Source organism: Vipera berus (assembly GCF_964194415.1).
Source record: "Vipera berus genome assembly, chromosome: 2".
NCBI lineage: Eukaryota > Metazoa > Chordata > Lepidosauria > Squamata > Viperidae > Vipera > Vipera berus.
In genome coordinates, this window is record NC_138203.1 from 147254394 (window position 1) to 147280053 (window position 25660).

Below are 25660 nucleotides of genomic sequence, written 5' to 3' on the forward strand. Positions count from 1 at the left end.
ACCAGGAGTCAATACTGACTCAAAGGCACCAAAACAAAACCCCCAAATCAACTGTTTTTGTTACCTTTCTGCACCCCCAAACTTTCTGAACCTAGTCTCTTAAATCTACCTCATGGTAGGACTAGCTTGAGGGACTCAGCACTATTGAATAACATACAGTAGGAAAGAGTTCAGCTCTTGCGCCAGATATAGCACCTCTCAGCAATAATTATCAGGAATACAAAAAGTTATTCATGGTTGATTTGCAAGAATATGAATTTGTAATGGGAAGGACATAATATTAAAATTAAGCTCTTAGAATATGAAACTGGTTCTTCTGTATAATATTGATCCTGTGAGGGCAACTGTTTACCCTGATAATCTGTTACACAGAAACAATAACTAAACTTTATTTCTGTTGATGAATAAATTGTTGGAAGCAGCTTGTCCTTCATCTATGGTCTCAGGTTTGGGGATCTGGAAGCTCTCGGAAACCATCATCCACGTTCCCTTCCAAGCATGACAAGGCAAGGACATTAGTGACAGGATGGATCCAGGATGTTGTTTGTGTCACATGGCTAGAAAACAAACCAACAACAATTATTTTGAGAGATTAGCTTCAAATCATACCTACCAAGAAAGTATGCCAAATGTTTTGAAACAAGTTAGCCTAAAGTTGTGAAAAACTAAAAGTGAAGTTCCTTGATATAGGGAGATAGATTTATTGGGTAATGATTCAATTGCTTTGCCAATGAAAAGGTGAAAAGGAATATGTATTTCAGTATTGAGAAATATACAATTCAGGTTGTTTTAAAATGCAAAATTATTTATGGAGGAGGAATAGCCACGCAAATATTAATTGGGCAAAAAGATATTTGAATAGTTCAGTTGAAAAAGGACCGGAAGCATCTTTCCCATCAAAGATAACATTCCAGAACTTCACAAATTGAAAGTATAATCTCAGAATTTGACCGAATATTATCTGATATGCAATTTACCGGTATTCATGAATGTCAGTTTATTTTTAATGGTTATTTGAATAATTTTTAAGTTTTATATTTTACTCCAGTTAATAGAAATAACACTTACTTTGCTCCTCAAAGAAATAAAAGTGTGATAGCTTCTCTCCCAGTGTTTTGCCTAAGGCACGGGTGTCAAACTTGTCATGTCACGTGACATGTTGCGACGTATCACAACTTTTTTGCATTGCCGGCAATGGGTGGGTGTGGCTTCGGTGTGATGAAACTGGCCTGTGGGCCAGCAGTTTGACACCCCTGGCCTAAGTCATTCCTCCTAGCCCATGACTCTGAGTTAGATTTAGGCCACAATCTACTTGTTGGTGAACACAGGCACTTATCTGGCTAATTCCCATCTGCTCTTGCCAGCTATAAGAAAAATATTGAATAACTAATAGTGAATTCGTTATTTATAAATCCTTATGGAGCCAATTGGCACCAACCACACAACACACATATGCACAAATGTCATTGCTGTCTGGTTGGCGTTCTGAAAAATAAAATGCCATAGTGTAATCTTTTTTGGCAAGCTCCACATGTATCAATGAATTTATAGATTCCTAATCCACTTGATTGAAATGTTCTATGATTTTGTCTAAATTTGATCAACTTAGGCAAACGTTGATCAGAAAAGGGAAATTAAATCTAATTTATACTAACATTATTCACCATCGCTCTTCTCCATATCTTTTTATCCTTTCAAACCATTCTTTCTTTCATTACATCTAAATATTGGGTTGCCTCTTTAAACTTCATTTTTGAATGTATCAGCTTCTTACAATGACTTTTTTGTTCTTCCTCTTGGTCTTATTCATTCCTCCTCTTATGCAATTTGGTTTTCATAAATTCTCTATACGATCAAACCCAAATATATTGGTTAACTTATTTTTACATTCACTGCATTTTTATTAAGGACTGATTCATTCCTGACACTAATTCTTCTTGTTTTTAACAAAGTGCTTAATTAATTATTCCATTTCTACTGCATCCAGCTTCCATATTTCTCCCCATATGTCAACTCTCACATCAATACAACAATAGTGGAAGCATGTTCTTTTATATTTTCACTTGTTTAAATGTTCATGCCTAGCACATTACCAACATTTGCACATCTTAATTTTTTTCCATTTCTTCAGAAAAGAGTACAGAAAATCTGCCTGCTCATAAATTGAAATGGTTCACTCCATTTTTCTTCTCAATCAAACAAACAATTTACCTTAATCTTTGACACCTAAATTTTCAGATCTGTACATCTTGTTGCATCACATAATCTATGTGTAAATTGTTAGCATTCTCAGAGGTCAACATGGCATTGTTTACATACATTATGCATATGTTCATGTCTACAATACACAATATTTGTTTTAAATATAACCAGATCTACATCCATTTATCATCACTCAAGAAACCATTTATAAAGCCTATGAAGTACTTCCAGCTGTTGTAAAATGTGCTTCCCGCAGTTATGTGACTGCACTTTGGGCACTTGACAACTGGCACAGATTTATGGCTGGCTGCAGTGTCACAGTCACGTGACACTGCAATAATTTAATTCTTTTTTAACTTTTGAATTTTTGTATTTTTATTCAAATGCCCTGTTCACCGCCCTGAGTCCTTCGGGAGAAGGGCGGTATAAAAATTCAATAAAAACTAAACTAAACTAAACTAAACCTCTTTTTTCCAGGCAAAAGACAACCATTCAGAAGAATGGGTTCATTTAATGACTGCCACAAAAAATATTGTAAAAATGGGCCCAGTCACATGGATGCCTTGATTTAAGATCAGTTCCAATTGAGGGCTACCTACAAATGGAGCCAAATCTGGCAAAGAAAAAAAAGTCAATAATGTGATAAATACAAAAAAAAAATCCAACAAAGAGAAAAATTACACAACAATACTTCAAAACTGCAAAGGTAATTGCAGAATGAGGTCAAAGAAAATTCTGTTTTCTTCAACATCTATTTAGTCTTGTTTTTGCTAAAGCAGAATTTAATTCAGATAGTTTTAGTTCAGAATAATTAGAACTATTTGGTTTCTCCTAGTGTCCTTTAGTCAGCAGTACAGTGTAATCACTTGCTTAATTATTAACATTTTGTACATTCAACAGTGGCTTTCCAGATATATTTAAGCTTCAGTGACCATTATCGCACAGGTTAATTCGAGTTTGATTTTGCTACTTTGGGGAAAAGGTAGCCTGTGCTGGGGAGGGGGCTGGTATTTGCAAGGTCAAAGAAGGGTAAAAAGAAACTCTTTCATTTTGGAAACCTGGCAAAATGAGTACTAAAAAAGCCAAAGAGCATACCTGACTTTTCAGAAGACATCTTATGTAGGATCTTTGGGTGATCTCTTCGACAATTAAAATTTTTCAAATTCTAGGCAGAGCTTGTAGTAAAACCTACTTAAAAAGTTCCCAAGCAATATTATAGAAAAGATACATGCTGATTTTAAGAGAGATGGAAAGGAAAAAAAAACTATGTCACCAGTATCAAGTTCCCTGCATTATCTTTTTTATCAGAGGTCAGTTTCCATCACATCAAAGAAAGAAGACTGAGTTAGGACAGATATATTTCTATTTAGTGCCTTTTCGGTTATGGCACTAAATAGGGCACTGTTAGGGTTAAGTTGGCTTTTTGGAAAGCTCTTAAAAACTGACTATTTTCCCAGGCCTCGCGGTTAAGAGGATAGTTCAGTCCAGATGTGTTGGTTCCTAATTTCCCTGGTTGGCATAGCATGCTTGTCCTTGCTTTGTACCGTTTTGTGCTGTTTCTAAATTTTGTTAGATAGTCAGAGGCATATTTGATAGATGGGGAGACATAAGAATAAAATAAAACTTTGTTGTTTTTTTTAAAAAAATTGCTTAATGTTAAGTAAACCTTCCATTTTCTCTCCTTTCCGTTCCTGTAACTGTGCATGTAAACATTTTCCTTTCTCACAGCTGTAAACAGGACATTGCTGGTCTTGATTTTTATTGCATAGAATTGACAAGGACACTATGGTCACTTTCTTTATGGCTAATGCTGCCTCTATGCCTCTCATCCTTTCATAAAATATTGCATATTCTTATCCTCCTTGCTCTTTTCAGCCTTCCATTAGTGAAGACACTTATAAAAGCCCTCTTACAAAGTGGAAGCAATGCACAAAAGCTCTGCAAGAATAAAGATGGTTACTTCTTAAGGCACTGAACATTGTTTCCTTTATCCTGTGTTTCATCAGATATCCAATCTACTCTAAAGCCTGCATCTGTAAATGGAGCCAAATCTTGAGGAGGGGGGGGGGAAATCCTTTTTCTGAAGTTCACCTTAATTCTTTCTCCACAGGTTTTCCTCAACCTCTTCTCTTCACTAGATCACTTCGACAGCCCATGCAGCCCTCCCCCCCCATGTGCCATTCGTGACTGGCATGGCACCTCCTACCCCTATTCTTCTTAACCTGTGCCAACACCCTAGTTGACCTGCATGGTACCTCTTACTCTGCAACCTCCACAAACCCTTGTTAACATGCCCCGCACCTCATGCACCCTCCCCAATCCACACAGCGCTTCTTGTGCATCCTGGGGAACCCTTTCCAACCTATGCCATCCACCTAGGCTCCCTCCCCAAATCACTTGCCATCTCTAGTGCACACACCCTTCCCAGCCCACAAGGCACTCCTCCTTCACTTCCGTCTACCATTGCTACCTGCAAAACCTTGATCCCTCCCCCATCCAGAAGCAGTCACTTATCTGCCTGCTGGCCTTGCAACTTCCTGCTGGCTTCCCCACTCACTGTCTTCCTGCAAGCTTCCCCCAAGCAAAATGGGGAATCAGGAAGGAGTTCTAGGGAAGATAGTTAATGACAGGGAAGGAAGAAAGTGAATGAGGAAGAGGGAGGAGCAATGAGGAAGAAAGGGAAGGAGGGAGAGGGAGGGGAGAAGGTAGGGAGGAAAGAAAGGAGGCAAAGAAGGGTGAAACAGAGGGATGAAGCATCGATGGGAGGTAGGAAGAAGGCAGGAAGAGAGGAAATGAGGAAGAAAGGGTGGAAGAGAGGAAGAAAGGAGGGATGGAGGAAGGATGAGCGGGAAGAACAGTGAGAAAAAAGGGTGGAAGGAAGAAAGGTTTCTGACGCTCTCTTCCAGCTTTCCATAAAGAAACTCAGTGGAAAAGCCAATAGGAAGTAACAAGTTGCTTCCACTTCCACTGCTTTTTTGCTAATCCATAGTTGTCTATTTCTATATAGCTAAGGAAATTTCAATGACCCAACAAGTCATGCAGAGTAGCTTTTCTTGATTCTTAAATAATTATTGGATATGAAAAAAATATCAGCAGGATTTGTCTTGCTCGGATCTTACCTATCTTTGCTTCAAAATCTGGTCTATTACAGAGAAATAAAGGATAAATAAAAAAATTAAATAGACATATAGCAGGAGACAAGCAGATTCAAACGATGCTGTCAAGTTTCCGACATATGGGCTTTTCCAGAGGCATTGTTTACCTTAAAAGTCCCTTATTAGCCTAATACACCGGCAAATGCTTGCTCGAAGGAAGTTGGAATCTGAAATCTCTGTTCCCTTGCACAATATATTAAAACACAATTCCCCACCTTTGTAATTTTGTCATTAATAAAATTCTCCTATTAATTTAAAGAATCAGTTTCCCTTCCCTTAGAAAACCCGCCAAGCTCTTATCTTCTTTTACTTCAGATGGCCTTGAGAAACAATCCTCCTCTCCCCCCCCCATCTCTTAAAGCAATACACAAGTTTAACATATGAAATGGCTACTTCTTCATCTCTTGTCAAGCAATAACATTCGATGTTAGCAGCGTTGACAGATGCCCAGAACATGGAGCCAGATTTCAAAAAAGAGATAAGGAAACTAAGGATGTAGAAAGCAGATTGATAAAGTATTGGTAACAAGTGGCAAAAATATATTCTGAATGTGACTAGATAAGCAAGGAAATTTCAGAATTTAGTTGATGTAAATTGGCATTTTGGAGTTTTGCTTAGATTGCCGGTGGCTTAACTAGATGGATGAGAGGGAAAAAAAACAAGGATTTTTGAAGTATCTTTCCTGAATTCCTGAAAATTCCACTTTTTTTTGCACCAGCTTCAGATCTGTTTTCTAGACATCATCATCTGTCTGGAAGCTGAATCAATTTATTTCTGACTGTGTAGGAAATTGCAGAAAAGCCACTATTGCACTAATCTTTCCTTTGTATTAAATTGCTGTAGTCAGTTTTCATGTTGTTATGCCCATTCTTTCCTTAGTAAGAATACTCAATCTGCCAGTCAAGCTCTCCAAGCAGATGTTTTGAAAAACACAGCTGGGAACTAAATCATTATTATACCTCAGGAGTGGTATACCTCTTAATTTAGGCCCAGCAGGTTTTTATCATAATCAAAAGTCAGGAAAAAAAATCTGGTGGCACCCGTTAAGAGTATTTTATCAATTAAAAATTGTAATGTGTTAAATCCATTGTTTAGACTTTCTGAAATTACCTAAAACCTCTTATGCTCAGTTGTTCGGCAAAGTTTCTTTGTTCCAAAATTGCTTCTCTGAGATTTCTATTAGGATGTCCTGGGAAGTTAAAACGCTCCATTATTACTTTATACTTGTTGAGTCCTTATGTCAGACTTGTGTCCATTAATTCTTTTGTGCAAATTCTGCACTGCTTGACACAGAATCCAGAAATGCATTTCTGACAGACAATGGGAAGAAGCCCAGATGTCTACTTTGCCCTCACAATAGGTCTATTATGGGCTCCAACAACTTTCAGATCTTCTTTCTCTATTGTGACATGTGCCATCATGCTTGTAAATTGTCTCCCATGTAACTTTTCACTGCATTACCGTATTTTCCGGCGTATAAGACGACTGGGCGTATAAGACGACCCCCCAACTTTTGAGATGATTTTCAAGATTTTTTTGTCTTATACGCCGGAAAATCAGCGAGCCTGGGAAGGCACGCCCTCCCCTCTCACTGTGGAGGAAGCAGGGCAGGCTGGCGTCTGTCGGGAGCCGGCAGGGCAGTCCTGCGCATGTGCGCGCTCCCCGGCTCCTAAGGAGTCCTCGGGGAGCCATGGCAGGTGCCTCACGCTCTTCCCTCTTGAGGCAGCATCGGCGGAGCCATCCGGCGTCGGGTGGGAGCCGGCAAGGCAGTCCTGCACACGCGCGTACTCCCCGGCTGCTAAGGAGCGCTCCTTAGCAGCCGGGGAGTGCGCACGTGTGCAGGACTACCCTGCCGGCTCCCGCCCGACGCTCTTCCCTCTTGAGGCAGCATCGCTCCCCAGCTCCTAAGGAGTCCTTGGGGATGCTGCCTCAAGAGGGAAGAGCGTCGGGCGGGAGCTGGCAGGGCAGTCCTGCACACGCGCGCACTCCCCGGCTGCTAAGGAGCGCTCCTTAGCAGCCGGGGAGTGCGCGCGTGTGCAGGACTGCCCTGCCAGCTCCCGCCCGACGGCTCCGCCGATGCTGCTTCAAGAGGGAAGAGCGTGAGGCGCCTGCCATGGCTCCCCGAGGACTCCTTAGGAGCCGGGGAGTGCGCGCGTGCGCAGGACTGCCCTGCCGGCTCCCGACAGATGCCAGCCTGCCCTGCTTCCTCCACAGTGAGAGGGGAGGGCGTGCCTTCCCGGGCTCGCTGACTTGCAGCCAAGCCGGAGCCGAAAGGGGCTTTTCCTTCCACCCACCCTTTGGAATAGACGCAAGAGCTCCCGGGGTCTGGCGTTTGCAAGGGGGAGGGGAAGGGGCTGAGAGGCTCTTGGGGGTGGGAAGGGAGAGTCACATTGGAAGGGGGACTGGACTAAGGAGGCTTGAAGTTGCTTTGCAAGAACGGGGGCGCTTGATTGATTTATGTACTATTTTCCGGCGTATAAGATGACTGGGCGTATAAGACGACCCCCCAACCTTTGAGATGATTTTCATGGGTTAAAAAGTTGTCTTATACGCCGGAAAATACGGTACTCCATTGTCTAGTCTTTCCCTCTCCGCTTTTGCCCCTTTGCAATGTATTTGTAAAGGAATCCAGAGATGACCTTGCTACAAAAGAACCGTTAATGATGGATTTGAAGAAACAACTGGATAGTCCTGAATTGAAGCCTAAGAAACTGAGAATAACTCCTCAATTTTTTTAGCGCAAGAGGGGATAAATTGAAACGTAGACAGGCTTTCAGGTTGCTGTAATTATACCTCCTTTGAGGTAGCCCAGATCATGACAAACACCACAGGAATTCCAGGCATGCTATTTCAACCTTTCAACTTTCTCAATTTTTACTGATCCATTTTCAGACAAACATGCATAACATAATATAAAATAAAAATAATTTACTGTACAGCAAATAAAGAAAACCTTTAGAAAACGCTGTACAAGACTCTATAATTACAACTATATCCCAAGGTCACCTGATATTGTACATATTTAAAAAGTAAAAGCTTTTAATTTTAATCAAGCCTATTCAAAATACCCAAGAAATAATGTAATATTTTCTGATTGACCAAATATACAATTTTTCAAAAAGAAATTGCTAACTCTTCTATCTCTGAAATCCAATCTTTTATGCTTATGTTTTATTATTGAGGAGAACATGTTAAATTGTTCATCGTAAGCAATGTGTCTGCTACATAACTATGGATTCTAGAAGGTAGATGCCATTTACTTGCTTAAGTTTCAACCTCTTTCATGACAAATTGAAACTCTTTGGGAAAAAGTAAAGGAGTGCCAATATTTTGGCACACCTGTCCATCCTGGTTTCATTATATATGAAGAGGAACAGGCTCTTCACACATTGCAGAGATTAGATAAGAGACACAACACCTATTTTTCTCCAAAGAAGGTCCTCAAATATTTAGTTTATACAAATTGTAATTTGAACTGTGATTTCTAGGAATGTTTGTTAGTTCCAAAATATCATTGCTGGACTGCCAACGGTGAGAGCCCATATAAATCAAAGATGCTTTCTTTTTTTTTTGAAAAAGCAAATTTTTAAAAATGTACACAGATGTGAGCAATAGTATCTATGAAAGAATAGTAGGGACTTTGTAAGCGTTGCTGATTGATGGGGGACAAAAAAAAATCTGCCTGTGATACAGTACATAAAGTTACAGTATTATTTTCTCCACTGCATGGTTTGTGAGATTATATGGAAAGACCATTCACTATTATGCATACTTGGTTTATAAAAATTAAGTTTTTACCAAGAAAAAGCCAATTTTTATATTTTACATCAATTGGACACATAATTCTGTATCTTTCCTCCTTTTGTGTAATATGTTCTAATAACAGGAATGAATCCAAACTTTGCAAAGAGAAGCTTCACGCCATATTAAATACCTTACAATATTTCTCTTTGGTTTACACTTCAATCACTTATTTTTGCAGAAATGTGCTTTAATGTTAATTAAAAAGCTGCAAAACGCAGGATATGAATTGAGCATAATCACCACAGAATGCATAAACTTTCATTTAAGCTTTAGCTGCATTATATCAGATGTAAGCAATCAACTTTAAAACCATTTACCATCATTCAGTTTAAGCAATACAGTCCTTATCTTGGATGTCCTTGGGAATGAAGAGGAGGAATAGGAAAAAAAATGTACAATGGAACATTGGTACTCATTGGTAGCTTGTTCCAGAAGATGCAACAAATACTAAAACCGATGGGTACTGAGAAAACCACATGACTTTCCATGTGACCGTTTCAACTGGAAGAAATAGCAAGTCACGAAGCAGCTGATGTCAGCAAGTTTTTTCCTTGCGTGTCAATTATTGGGAGAAAGACCAGTGCCAGGACACGATTTCTGCTTCAGAATGTTAAAATACTGAATTTGAAGAGTTTTGAAGCAGTTGAGTGCGGAGGTATGACTGTACTTGATCTACGTTTTCGAATTGACCTAAGTCTTCCACTTTTCAGGCTAATAAGAATATTAGAAACCAATTGTCATTCAGTATGTGCTTCTCGTAATTATGCATATGCTGTTCTTGGTCCCATAATTATACACACAACTGCCCACAGGCATTGTAAGGAAAAATTGGATTGAAAAAGATTTGACTTTTTATGAGCTTTTCCTTTTAAAATTGACTATAGGATCAAATATTATTTTATATGCCACTCTTAGCAAATAATGCAGATTAAAGTTCTAGAAGAACATTAACAGATTGGGTAATCGATACAAAAGTTTGACATCTCAGATTACGTAATTAGCTCTTATGACATATTTAATAAAACACCTAATAAATTATGCTGTATACCTTCATTTTAGAACAGATTAATTTCTATATTAATAGACAGAAGCATGTTCTTTTCCAATACAAACATAAGCCAACCTGTAATAAGAGATCACCGGCATATTCCAGAAGCGTAGGTTTGTTTGGGAAACTGAAAGAACATTCCAGAAAGTTTCTTAACAACACTGCCAAGAAAATAATATGGCTGTCCTTGTGTGGTCAGCATGAGTCAATTTCAAACCTGAAGAAGAGTTGACTTTACTATTCCAGTTTAAAAATAGTCAAATGCCATTTTTATAAAGCATTTATTGCATTCATTGTTATTAAAACATGGATTCAAGATATCTGCTGAGTTAATAATACCCTTGCATTTACTAGTATCTTTCCCTACAACAATGGAATCTAATTTAACCCATCACCATCAGTTGAAATGCAGTTGAGAGAATAGCCCCAAGCTATAAACTGAAGGATTCAGGCACAGTAGATTAAAAGTTAGAATGATATGGGGAATTATAATTACCATGACAACCAAGACATGTTCCTAATTTTGTTCACTGGAAACAGAACAGCAGGAAATAATTTTAAGGCCCTCATAACTGCAGCTATTTCAAATACCAAAGACTGAAAGAACAGACTGAAATTTACTTCTTCCACTAATTTTTCTTTATATAATGTATATATATGCTAAACTAAAGCCTGAATGGGACCATCTGATTAAAAATATTTTTGAGAACCTTCTTTTCTAAGGAAAGGAAATCTTTTTTTTCTTTTTTAACACTGCAGCAATTTTTGGTTGTAGTCTGGGTAACTGATTGGCCTTGAGAGGTGACAGCTGACTCATGCCTGTCTATGGATTCTTCCATACATCTCTTTGCCACAGTGCAAGGACACCAATTAACAGTTTGTTGAGGACCTGTTCTCACAAAGGCACTTTCATCTTGTCATTAACTCTTTGCTGAGGCAGGCAGAAGCCAGTCTAAAATGTTCTAGCTTAAAATAGTGTTTCTCCTGCTATTGGACAGAAGTCCTCCCAGGAGAATATTCTACTATATGTGAAGGAGAAGTCCCTGAAGACAGAATATCTGCTGAGCGCCAATTTGTTTATGGAGGACCATCCCACTCATTTGGTTTTCCTTTTGGTTTTTAATCTGCCTCCCCCCCCCTTCTCTCTCTCTCTCTCAAATAGTTATTGTAAATAAACCTCCAAACTAAAAAATGTTCTCAGGTGTGTAGAAGCGACCATGCAAAACAATCCCAAAACTACCTAACGGATGACATCCAGCGAAGTGCCAACTCCTCTCTTCTGGTCATCTGATTGGAAGTTCTGCTTATTGTTTAATGTGTACTAGGAGATTTAAAGCCTCTTTTATTTAGCAGTGGACAGTTCTGATAAAAGAGGAACAAACTACTTCTATCCATATCCCAGGAACAGCCAAATATATACAAGCTATGAGTGTAGCAAATAATAGCAGAAAGGCAATATTAGGAGCAGTTCCAAGCTAAATAACAACAACAACAACAACAAAGTTGGAAGGGACCTTGGAGGTCTTCTAGTCCAACCTCCTGCTCAGGCAGGAAACCCTATACCAGGGGTAGGCAACCTCGGCTCTTTTATGACTCATGGACTTCAACTCCCAGAATTCTGGGAGTTGAAGTCCATGAGTCATAAAAGAGCCGAGGTTGCCTACCCCTGCCCTATACCATTACAGACAAATGGCTGTCCAGTCTCTTCTTAAAAACTTCCAGTGTTGGAGCATTCACAGCTTCTGGAGGCAGGATGTTCCACTGATTAATTGTTCTGTCAGGAAAATATGTGCCAAATGGCCTCAGTCTTCTGGCTCCTCTGCAATATAAAAGTGCACTGTATGTTCTAATCCAGACATGTCAAACACAAGGCCCGGGGGCCGGATCCGGCCCGTGAAGTGGTTTCATGTGGCCCGCAAAGCCATCCTGGAAACAGTGAGGGAACGGCCCCCACTGCCTTGGCCCTGGCCCAGAGACCCTCCTTCTGCCAGAGACCCTCAGATCTGTCCCACTCCTGCCCAGACCCCCATAGGCACCCTTGATGCGAACGATGTAGAGCTGGCCACACCCACCCAGTAGGCCATACGCACTCTAGCCACGCCCAGCCAGTAGGCCACGCCCACCCTGGCCACACCCACCCGGCCCCCTGAGGGCAACCGCAATGCTGATGCGGCCCTCAATGAAATTGAGTTTGACACCCCTGTTCTAATCTGAAGAAAATTTGCCACATTCTCTTTGGGAATAGTTGACTGAAATTTTGATGTATACTCATAAAAACTGTGTTGTATAAATGGAAATGTTGTGTCACTATTTTTAAGATACTAGTGTATATTATGTATGTGTAATTTTTTAAAAATTTCTTTAAATTTTTTAGAGACCTTTTGGCAGTCCTGGCGCCTGTTTCAGCCCATTACTTTAAGAGTTCTTCCGTCTGCAAAATTCTTTCAGGACTGGTCTGTTCCAAACAAAGCTTATTAAGAGAAACTTTTAATTACCAGAGATTTAAATGACAAATGGGAAAATGGACCAATATTATTTTTTAAGGAGAGAGGAGAGGAGGGGGGGGGAAGGAGAGGGGAGAGAAGAGGAGAGATCACCATCCTTCCTGAGGACTAGTAACCTATTTCAGACTGTTGCAAAAATATATTTCTCAGTATCACTTCTACCTGATGTTTTGGAGGAAATCTTTAAATGTCATTTGTTTGAATTGAGTGAGATGACATTTTACACATTCATTTTGTTTCAGTGATAGACATTTGCTGTTGATAAATGTACAACACCTTTTGAGCGATGACATGACATTGATTAATATAAAGAACAAGCACACAACTCATCTGGCACCAACCTCAGTCTCCTTCCCTATCCTATTACGAAGGAGGTGTAGGACAGAAAGAAGAAATAGCTCCCATACTTTTATAGAAACAAAATGCTAAGAAGCAGAGTAACTTTTATTGACCAGCCTCTAAGCTGCATTCCGAGAAGAGTTTTTAACTGAATAGGAAAAAAGCTTATTGCTTTTTGAGTCAAGACTGTTTTTGCATATGCTCCCTTTTCATCAGGTTGCTTCTGTCAGGCAGCAAAGTGAAGTGTTCTGCTTTGGTGCATGGGTGTGCTGTGAGTCCATGCTAAACTCAGATAAAAAATAATAATGAATAGATTAGCAGCTGCTACATAACATTTTTATAAAGGGGTGGAAACCATTTCTGAATGTTATAGTAGGTTTACATCTCTTTCTATGGGAATCTTAATTTGCCTACAATCAGCATCAAATGTGTATCACACCGAGGTAGCAAGATGGCTTGGTCTAACATTGAACAAGAAGAATCTCCTCGTTTCTGATCTTTTCCTACCTGGGGAGCATTTGGGAATTAAGACTGCTGTGAGCACGAGGGCTAAAATTTTGAATCCTGGCTGTTGTTGATGACAAGTGAGTTGCTGCCCCATTAATAGTTGTCTGACTGTTGTCTCTCTAAGCCACAACAGTACATATCGTGGGGATCTTAGGGCTGCACAAATGACAGCCAAGAAATTATTTCAAATAATAGTGACATCTTCTTTAAAGAAGAACGCCTTAAATCCAGAACCAAACAACCCCATTCAAGTGTTAATTGTGCGTGGGTGCGTCACCCTATATAAGATTATGAGATCTGTGTTTTTAGCCCTAATGTGACATGCTTCCTTATCTTGAGTAGAGCTCACAGCAAAGAATATGTATTTGCTGATGTATAAAGGTTTTGGATAACCAGGATATCAAGTCGTGGGAAGGTACCCAATTCATTAGCTACTGTTGCCGACATCTACACTCAAAAATGTGGAAATCAGAATGAGAAGGTCTGAGCAGAATTCACATGATAAGGATTGAATATTTGATCGAAGCTTGAAAAGAAGAAACTGAACACAATTCTGCATGGCTAACACAGTAAAAATGTTCCTGTCCCTGGAAATCCTTAGTAAAAGGCAAAAGATTTACAGAATTTGAAGACAACACAATAACAGAAATGCTAAAAGTAGAAGCTTCCCTTATTTTTTAAAACATAATTCTTATTTCCATGCGCAAAATTTCTACATATATGCATTACCAAGATGTTGTAAAGAATGTGCCAGCTAGAGCATATTTCTATGCTTTTATACTAGCATGGTGATCATATTCTTAGCGGCCACATGCATCTTAAGACTATAAACCTTGATTTTATATATCTATTTTATAACTGCCTTCTGAAAGGGATGTACTTACTTGATGAAGTATTTGATTCCATCTGCTGTATACGCCTTTTCCCACCCATAAGGCAGACCTAAGTCAAGGGGGAAGTAAGACATGGTTAAAAACAGAATGAATCACTCTCAGTACCACAAACCTGACTTTCAGACATGGCATATCCACATCAACCTATTTCGCTTCATATTGCAAAGCACAAAAAGAGTTAAGAAATAATCAGCATGAGAACTTAAAGGCAGATGACAAGTCTTTATATCATCAGATTGGTCCTTACTTCCTACAAATAATGTGCTCTCCTTTGAGCTTCCTGGCTATGATGGGAGCTATCCTTCCACACCATTAGTTTTAAATGTACGGTAGGAACATGTCCTAAGGCCCAATTCTGAAAGACCCATCACTTTCAAAGAGGGCGAGCTCCTGGTTCGCATGTTTGTCCGAGAGTCTCCCTTGCTTTCACTCCTGCTGCAACTCTTCCATTTTGGCTTTCTTACTTTGGTCCCAAAGCAGAAAGAAAGAGAAATGGAAACAGAAGCTTCTCTGCTATGTTTCTGGTCCCAATTGATTGTTTGCTTACCCTGGCTTCCCGCCAGAGCTGACCATGCCCTGGGGCTGTCAACGACTAGCTCTATTCAGGCTTTCCCGCCAAAAGCGGTTATAGCCTGGAGCTGTCCAGCCCCCTGCTGTGCTGACATTCCGTGTATGCTTTAAGAGCACACACTACACTCAGAAAATGTAGGTATTGGCAACAAGGAGCCGAAACAGAGAACTCACCACTAGAAAAGTTCTAATAGTGAGCTGTAGGTGCTTGGTAATCCCAAGCCCCTGGCTAATTTCCTGAGGTTAAAGTATTAGACGTGAAAACCTTGCAGATGGTTTTGATCTATACCATCTAATTCTCTCTTCTACTAAATGTGAATTTCCTTCAAAAGTCAGGAAATGGTTCTTCGTGCAGATTTCATGGGTTTACATGCTTTGTCTGACGGATACAACAGAGACCTTGACTTCTTGTGAGCTTGCTATTCATTTTGTAAAGTGCAGACTAGACGAGTGGCAACTACAACAATACTTGTCGACAGAAAATAAAGCTTTTCCTCTTGGTTAAGCTTTTTAGTCTACTATGAAAATGGGCTCTGAAAGCTTTGGTAGGCAGTTTGCCTCTGAAGCGCATAAAGCTGAAGAGTTCCAAGCGCACAAACTAATGTATAGATCTCTGACCTAATGCCAATCTGAAAAGAAATCCCACCAAAACATATTTCAGGAGCTGGAACCAAACAAGCCATCAGTTTGGGGTCATTGCATTGCCACAAGAGACCTAAGTCTACCCCCCCCCCCGTGAAATCTGTTGACACATCTCTAGAGCCAATTTAGTTTTGATTGTTAGTTGACTAGAGCCTTGCACAGAGGTGGAAATAATGAACCCTTCTGTGCTTTCAATTCAGTAAACGCTTTTGGTTGATTTGCACCTGACAGTTTTCTAGTTCTGCAGGCCATTCCCTACAAAATTTCTTTGGGAGGGTATTTTGTAGAGTGTGAGGCAAATTAAGAAGAGTTGTTATCCTCCTGCCCCGGTAATATTCAATGCCAAAGATGACAATCCTTTGCGTACCTACTCAGAAGTGAAATATTTTTGCCCACATTGGTCAAAACTGAATGAACACATTGACAAAGATGATCCCATTAACTTATCTGTCGACTCATAGTCAAGTGTTTTCTTATGTTTTCCACTATAACCCCTCTAGGACTGATACCAAAGCCCTTAAACTTTGGTCTTTCTGAACTTCATTTTAGCTGGATTTTACTCTTAATTTTTCACAGTTTTCAGAGAACACATACCGATGAGAAGTTAAATATATTAAATAAAATGGATGAAAGAATAAAAGCAAATCAATGTAGGTTATATAAATTAATGAAGATCACTTGCTAATTGAATTGTTACATTTTCACCATAATGGGAGTTTATTTCACCTATGATTATTTTCATTGTTTGCTAAGAGAAAGCAGCCACATTGGTTGAACTTAAAAATAAACAGGAACAGTTTCTGAAATACATGTTTCCTCTTTCTGATGGTTTGTTGTGCGTATTTTGGAAGAAAGGTGTTCTGAGACTTGTATTTTCAAATTGTTATAATGAAATGAAGAGCCCTCAAACAAACCAGAGCAAATGCCCCTGAATTCTTTACAAGAGAGAGGGAATCTGGGACAGCTGGTTTGGGCAGATGCTCAGTTATATTAGTGTGACAGTGCTCCCTATAGGTTAAAAAAAAAATAGGAAGACCCAGACATAAAAGACTTGCAGTCATCCAGAAGTGAATGATATAGAGGTTACACATCTTATATACAGCCACATTATTTATTAAATAATTTTAGATATCCAATCAAATCATACACAGCGATTCTGGGCAGGCTACAACATTCAAGGTCAACAATATATAAAAAAAAATCTAGAAACCTTAACCCTGTGGCAGCAACAAACACAAGCCTTCTGAGAAACCATGTCTTCAGGGCCTTCTGGGAAAGTGGCAAGGAGGGAGACAAATCTTATTTCCAGGCAGGGGGATGATCTTCCAAAGGACCACGCAGAAGGTCTTTCTTCTATGTACCATCAGATGTACTTAATAGATGGGGCCCATAACATGCTCTGCCTTCCTGCTCTGGTAGGCCCCAATACAGGTAGTCCTTGACTTAGGGCCGCAATTGAGCCCAACATGTCTGTTGATAAGTGAGACAGCTGTTGACTTTTGCCCCATTTTATGATTTTTCTTGCTACAGTTGTTAAGTGAATCGCTACAATTGTTACATTAGTAACATAGTTAAGTGAATCTAGCTTCCTCGTTGACTTTGATTGTCAGGTCTCAAAGGGTGATCACATGACTCTGGGACCCTGCAACTGTCATAAATATGAGTCAGTTGTCAAGTGTCTGAATTTTGATCACGTGACCATGGGGATGTTGCAACGGTCCTAAGTATGAAAAACAGTTGTAAGTCACTTTTCTCAGTGCCATTGTAATTTGAACAGTCACTATGCTCTAATCAATCTTTAAAGAATTAGCCTGAAAAAAAAGTGCAGTCATTCTTCACAGCTGGGAGATGTGTGACACTACTGCTAAGCATTAAAAACCCACACAATGATAATAATAATAATAATAATAATAATAATAATAATAATAATAATAATAATAATAATAAGTTGGAAGGGACCTTGGAGGTCATCTAGTCCAACCCCCTGCTCAGGCAGGAAACCCTATACCATTTCAGGCAAATGGCTGTCCAGTCTCTTCTTAAAAACCTCCAGTGTTGGAGCATTCACCACCTCTGGAGGCAGGTTGTTCCACTGGTTAATTGTTCTAACTGTCAGGAATAATAATAATAATAATAATAATAATAATAATAATAATAATAATAATAATAATAATAATAATAATAATAATAATAATAATAATAATAATAATAATAATAATAATAATTATTATTATTATTATTATTATTATTTAATTTGAATACCGCCTTTCTCCCGAAGGACTCAGGGCAGTGAACAGGGCAATAAATACTAAAATACAAAGATACAAAAATTAAGAAAAGATTAAACATAATGCCCTATGCAATACAACAATAAATTACAATACATTAGTATTGTAATGGTGTTCAAAGCCCTTCATGGCATGGGGCCGGAGTACCTCAGGGAACATCTGCTGCCGGCATCAAGCTCCCTGCGCCCTGTGCGTTCCCACAGAGAGGGCCTCCTCAGGGTGCCACCGGTCAGAGAATGCCGACTGGTGGCCCCCAGGGGGAGATCCTTCTCTGTGGGCGCCCCGGAGCTATGGAACCAGTTACCGGTTGAGCTCCGGACGGCGCCCGATCTGCGCTCCTTTCGCCGCGATCTGAAAACATACTTGTTCGAGCAAGCCGGCCTGGCCTGAGGGGGGATTGGTGGGGTTTTTTATCATTTTTATTGGGGTTTTTATTATGTATCAATTGTATTTTAATTGGGCATGCATTTAATTATCTTTTAGTCTTTGTAAATTTCTGTGTTTTATTCTTGCCCTGTACACCGCCCTGAGTCCCCCGGGAGAAGGGCGGTATAGAAATATTAATAAATTAAATTAAATTAAAATTAAAAACAATAATAAAACCCAAACCCATCAGACCAGGCCGGCTTGTTCAAACAAATAGGTCTTTAGATCACGTCGGAAGGAGCGGAGGTCGGGAGAATGTTGAATTCCAATATTGCATGATCACTTCTCCCCAAGGTTCCTGTGGCTTCGACATTTTCTATCATTTCATCTCTGTTTGTGAGAATTAAATCCAATATGGCTAATCCCCTAGTTCCCTTCTCTACTTTTTGGGAGAGAAAGTTGTCTGCTAGGTTTGCCAGGAATCTGTTTGATCTTCCACTTGGTGCAGAGTTTGTCTCCCAGTTGATATCAGGGTAATTAAAGTCCCCCATTACTATTGTGATGTGCTTCTTACATACCTTAGTTAGCTGACTAGTAAAAAGTTCATCTATTTCCTCTGCTTGGTTGGGCGGCCTATAGTATACACCTATGGCAATGTCATTCACCCCCTTTTATATTGACCCAAATGCATTCAAGTTTACAGTCTTCGTCATTGTTGTGCTCTATTTCTGTAGAGATAAAGTTATTTCTTATATATAGAGCAACTCCACCTCCTCTTTTGAGGTTTCTTATAATATTTTTGTTATTTTGTAAGTCCCAGTCCCCATAACATACTGACATCAAGAACAGACTTGTACTTTTTTCCTTTCTTCTACTTATAATCTTTAATCCCCTCTGGCATCGAATTTCTAAAATCATAAAGTAACTTATCTTTGATATGACTTACAATAGTCAGGATAGCCAAAATAAGTCTGTTTCCCACAAGGAGCTATTTATTTTTTATAATTAGTTCCAAAGTCTTATGGCAAAAGTCAACATTTCAAATTTATCTGAACCTTTATATAACATTCTTAGATCAAAACCTTATTTAGCTTTTTTTCCTGTTTATTTCAAATTCTTTATTTTTTTAAGCTTATAATACATTTTCTTTTGTTCAGAGGTTCAAGATAAACTCACCTAATTTTTCAAACTTTTTGTTCGGAAGGTCTCTAAGAGCTTTAAGATGATTAATAGGCAATTTCTGAAAGTGATTAGAAAGGATGGCTTGCAAGCGTAGTGACCTTAAATTTAAAGGCTCCACCTGGGTTGTCAGAAGGTGGTCAATCCCATTATCTCCAGGCGTTCACACTGCAGAAAACTACTGTTCGGCAGTCTTCTCGCACATGTGAGTGATCTTTCACCCTCTCCTTATCTGAATGGGTTGCAAGAAATTAGCTTACTCATTTGGTTCCTTGGTCTTTGCTGGGACTGCTGGCTCTGCCCTCGAGGAGACATTTCAATTCACCAAACCTCCTCCCAAACCACCCACAGAGGTCCACTCTTAATTGGACTACTGTCATCTTCAAAGAGGAAAACAAACATGGCACATCCCCTGCAGGCCACAAGAACAGCCCTCTCGTCTTTGCGTTCCTTTGATGAAAAACAATGAAAAATATCCCTCCTGCTTGACTTTTTCTGCCAAGGTCCTGTGCGTTTACTCTCTGGGGAACTGGTACTCTCTGAAGGTACCTGAGCCACACTAGTAGGTATCACAGATAATAAGTAATTTGCAGCAAACAACAGCACAGTGTAGAAACTGTAGCCATCTGTCTCCCAGGCACTTCTTTTTCTTCTACCTCTTCCCTGTCCTCAGTTTAATTCCCTGCTAAATTCCTCTTGGCTCCCTCGGTGATTCTAATATCTGAGTTCAGATTTCTTTCTCTGTCCACCCCAAACAATATGTTCCTTTGCGAAGCCCTTGCAGGTATCACAATACTAAAAATAAATGCTCTATCTTCCCTGAGTAGAGATACAGAAACACGGGAGATCACGAAGACATAAACTGCCATCTTCCTCTAGCCAATAGGATCAGAAGGAGAACAAATAATGCGGCATCTGTCGTTCAATTCTAAATTTGCTTATGTAGCAGTGTTGGTCCAAAGTAATTTTTTAGGTTGTTAACTTACAAAATTATGCAATTTTTGATGGAAGCAACAGAAATCTTGGGGTCATACAAATATCAATGGTTTATCTTCTTATCCAAGAGAATGACACAGAGAGAGGTGCTATCTCATAATATCTAAAACCATGAAAGGGATAAAGTATTGGGGATTAAAGCTTACTTCTACTGTACCCAATAGTGGAGTGACATTTTATTTTTCATTGTACTCTGCTCTAACCTTTACTAATGCAAACATAGACTTGAACTCTGAACCTCAACTATACAATCACATGCTTTGGTATCCTCTTCCTTTAATTTTCCATAACTGTACAGCAAGTCTCTGTACAGCAAGTTAAGAATAGAGCCTTCTGTAGCAAAATTTGTGTTAAATAAACAATAGTTCAACTTAAATATACAATGGCTCAAGTTCATTACACAGTATTATATATACATTATTACACAATGTGCCAGCTTATACACAAATTTGACTTAAGGACAGACCTTGAGAATGAAATTCATTCTTTAATTGGGGATGGAATGAAAACCAAAATCACTTCAAATCAAAATAAGGTGAATTTGACAGAATAAATTGGATAAAATGGATATATTGGATAAAAACAATACTTCTAAGTATTGTTCACTATGATAAGACATGAGAAGCTTTACAAAGTATGTGCCTTCACCTTATATTACCCCCCCCCCAATTCCTTAATCTGCTTCTGCGTTCAAACAAGTATATATTTTCAACTTAGTAAGATTCTGCTAAAGGAACATTCCTAGGTTTTTTTTTCTGCACCGCGGATTCCAGCATAAACAATTAGATCTAATTTGTCCTTGTTGCTGATTGAGATAAAATGGCACTTCACCAATGAAGAACAGCATAAAACATGTCCAATCTGGCACAATGTTATGTCAACACAAGATGTGCTCACAACAGATCTATGCTGGGAATTAGCACTGAATTAAAGGTCAGGGAGTGGTTTCTGTTCACTCATCTGCTGAACTCCATCCATTTCAAAACTGAGCAAAGATAGTATGAACACGTGTTAGCAACAGAGAATTGTTATTTAGAGAAAAACAAAAGTCATTCCTGCTTGCCATTAGCCTCACAACACATGGGAGTATAGCTTGCCAGCTACAAATGAGGAACTGTAGTTGCAGAAAAACTCATAAACAATCATTTAAAATGTGCATGAAGACCGTTCCTTTACTTATTCTGGTGACATTTTAAAATATGGCAAACTGAAACTTTCAAAAGCTAATTAAAAATCATTTTTATCGAAAGAAAACTAATATAATAACTCTGTCAGACCAAAGGCTTTCACTATTTCAAATCAGACAAAGCTTCATGGATCCGAAGGGTTATTAAACTCAAAACGGAAACACCCAGCTGTGACTAATTTTTAATCCAAGCAGGAGTTCAGTGCTAGAAGAAATGAGCACACAGCACTGAACAAAGCAATAAAACACCTTTGCATGCTTTGCTGAAGGCAATCAAACACGAACAATTGCTGTATTCAGTAAGCTGAAACCAACTGAGCTTATAGGTTGAAGATGAACTTGTAAATACACATTTTAGTGAAGGGAATAACAATTAAGACTATTGTATACCCTTGTTTGTCTAATTTTTTTTATCTTTCCCTTTTTGAAGAAAATTCTTAACTCTGCCCATGTGCTCCAATACTGTATAACAAAACTGTAAAGGGAAGAGGGGCATTGTCCTCTGGCTATTTCTCAGGCACTCATTTTTCAACCTTCTCAGTTGAGTCTCATAACCCTAATGATATTACAGCTAGCCCTTGATTTATGTCCATTTGCTCAATGACCATTTGAAGTTATTTTTTTATAACATTTTATTGATTTTCTAATTTTACAATTAAACATTTAAAAAGCACTGGATAATCAATGATTCCGTAACATACATAAATCTTTAGCAAAAATCTCAAGTTACAACATCAAATATTTTTATTTTTATTTTTAATTTTAATTCCATTTATATCCCGCCCTTATCCGAAGACTCAGGGCGGCTTACAAGCTTAGCAGTAGCCTTCATTCTACAGGTATGTATATGCCTGCTTATTAGGGCTTTATTACACAGTCAGCTTAATTGCCCCCAACAATCTGGGTCCTCATTTTACCTACCTGGGAAGGATGGCTGACTCAACCTTGAGCCTGGTGGGACTCGAACCTGCACTAATTGCAGGCAGCTGGTGTTACTTAAGGAGGCATTAGCCCACTGCTCCACCAAGGCTCTTTATTTCCTCTCTTTATCCCTTAATATCTACTATCTCATGTTGAATTAATATAATTCTTACTGTTATCAACTAAGCAAAACCATCTTTGTTACATTTATCAATAATTTTGAACTTATATATATCTTAATTGTGTTTGCATTCAAACTTATATACATCAATGCCCTGTTGTAGCTTTTCCCCCAGGTTTAATTTCCCCTCAATATTCAACTTAACATTTGGTATGTTATAGTTTCTAAGCTTTAGGTGACTAGAGTTTCCCTTATCTCAACTTCTACATTTCCCCCTTTTTATAACAAAATCTAATATTCTAAATATACATCTTATTTATATGCATATAATCTTATTCTATTTTAAAAAATTTTTCCCCCACATTAAACCAAAAATCTATTAATTTTATTACACAACTTACCTATTCAGTTATAATATTACTTTATTTTCTAAAAAAAATCTATATTTGACCATCTTTAACCTTCTAATCAATAGTATAAAATCCCCCCTAATAAATCACTAAAGAGCCTTGGTGGAGCAGTGGGCTAATGCCTCCTTAAGTAACACCAGCTGCCTGCAATTAGTGCAGGTTCGCATCCCACCAGGCTCAAGGTTGACTCAGCCTTCCATCCTTCCGAGGTAGGTAAAATGAGGACCCAGATTGTTGGGGGCAATTAAGCTGACTTTGTAATAATGCCGCTTGGGGTGTGTGTGTGAAAGCCCTAATAAGCAGGCATATACATAGAATGAAGGCTACTGCTAAGCTTGTAAGCCGCCCTGAGTCTTCGGAGAAGGGCGGGATATAAATGGAATTAAAATAAAAATAAATAAATAAAATAAAATCAAAACCCTAGTTTCTTTCAGCCTTACTCTGGCTGTTTTCCTTTGCCAACTAACCATCCATGTCAGTACTTTTAATTAATTGTACAGTTCTGCCTCTATTATTGTGTGTATTATTTGAGTTAAGAAAAACCATTTAATTACAATTGTTTTTGGAAGAACTAGCCTCATTATATTTCTTTGATTTGTTGTTGTTGTTGTTAGCTGCAAAGTCGTGTCCGACCCATCGCGACCCTATGGACAACATTCCTCCAGGCCTTCCTGTCCTCTACCATCTTCTGGAGTCCATTTAAGCTCACGCCTACTGCTTCAGTGACTCCATCCAGCCACCTCATTCTCTGTCGTCCCCTTCTTCTATTGCCCTCGATCTCTCCCAGCATTAGGCTCTTCTCCAGTGAGTCCTTCCTTCTCATTAGGTGGCCAAAGTATTTGAGTTTTAGCTTCAGGATCTGGCCTTCTAAAGAGCAGTCAGGATTGATCTCCTCTAGGACTGACCGGTTTGATCGCCTTGCAGTCCAAGGGACTCGCAGGAGTCTTCTCCAGCACCATAGTTCAAAGGCCTCAATTCTTTGGCGCTCAGCCTTTCTTATGGTCCAACTTTCACTGCCATACATTGCAACTGGGAAGACCATAGCCTTGACTATACGCACTTTTGTTGACAGGGTGATGTCTCTGCTTTTTAGTGTGCTGTCTAGATTTGCCATGGCTTTCCTCCCCAGGAGCAAGCGTCTTTTAATTTCTTGGCTACAGTCCCCATCTGCAGTGATCTTGGAGCCCAGGAAAATAAAATCTGTCACTACCTCCATTTCTTCCCCATCTATTTGCCAGGAATTGAGAGGGCCAGATGCCATGATCTTGGTTTTCTTAATGTTAAGTTTCTTTGATTGCTTCCCCATTATTCCAGTTTCCCACAGTTGTCCTAATAAGTTTATCTTCCATTCAGTCTGTTCTTCCTTTTCCTCAAGTTTCTTCTGATTTATGAAAAAAATCTTTTCTATTTTCAGTGTTGTCACTCTCTTTTCTAATTTCCCTGTTGGCTGGATCCGTTGGTCAGTTGGATCCTCTTAATATTTAGTTGTTCCATTTCTCCTGTTGCTTTCTGCATTGTTCGGTCTTTGGTTGTAGTCAAAATCTGGGTCTGTATATTTAAGCTGGCATCTTGTTCCTTTATGTTGTCTCTCATTTTGTTACATGCTGAAAGAATGGTTTCATGTATTGATTTCAACATAGAAAGGATTTTTCCCAATCTTCATCCATATTCTCTTGATAATGTATTAAATTAAGGATTTTAAAATCAAATGTTAAAAGTGGTTTTGTAGCTAGATGTGTGACATATATTTCACGTGTTGTGGATAGTCTTATAGTGAAAATTGTTTGGCAGGTAAGAATTTATAGTCCAAAGTATTCCATTATCTCGTGTAGTAACAAAGACTTCTCATGTAAAGAAATAGGAAAATAATTTCCCACATATAATTCTGAAAGTCAATAAATGTTTATCTTCATAGTTCAAACAGGATAGATAAACCGCCTTGGAGTTCCTTCTTTACAGCTGTGTTTCTCAGAGGTGCTATGTCAAGGTTGAGAGGGCTTTTTCTAATTTCTGGGCTTCCAGCCAAGTCTTTTAGTCAATAACAAATTGTAATAGCATATTTTGCCACAAGATGTCACCAATGCCGTTTAAAACTTTTTAAATCCTGAGTTTTAATAATAGTTTTTCAAGGTTTGTTTCTTTTCTTTTTAAATAAAAGCCAATATCTCCAGTAATAGGAAAACTTTTAGTTTCCAAATTTCAAAGTTATATGCATCCAATTAAATTAGAATTATTCTTATAATTGCTCTTTTCCCCTAGGTAGTCAATCACCAAGAGTTCCTTTCCTTATCTCCTCACGGGGAGAAATACTTTGGGCAGCTTTTGCAGGAAAAAAATATTTAAAGTCTTAAAGAGAAGATCAGATCTCACCCAGTTTCATCTGCATTGCTTTAAAGGTGCTTGGTTGTAGTTTTGACTTTGGCTGTCAGCAGCTTAATGACAAGCCATATTGCTATGGCTGGTCTTTTCCCCGGTGGTTTGGAAAGCTGCCCCAGATCAAGTGGAAGGGCTGCTGCCCCTCCATGATCA

The 25660-nt window shown here is 38.9% G+C and overlaps 1 protein-coding gene across 1 annotated transcript in view; it reads right to left on the reverse strand.

Moving 5' to 3' along the window:
- Positions 1–217: 217 nt before the first annotated feature.
- STXBP4 (syntaxin binding protein 4) overlaps positions 218–25660 on the reverse strand; it is a gene marked incomplete at its 5' end in the record, with an annotated part of 127607 nt that continues 102164 nt past the window's right edge. Inside the window, 3 exons of the mRNA XM_081317266.1 lie at positions 218–557; positions 4717–4773; positions 14444–14501. Coding sequence (XP_081173392.1) covers positions 443–557; positions 4717–4773; positions 14444–14501 — 230 coding nt within the window. The 3' untranslated portion in view covers positions 218–442. The remainder of the gene's footprint in view (positions 558–4716; positions 4774–14443; positions 14502–25660) is intronic.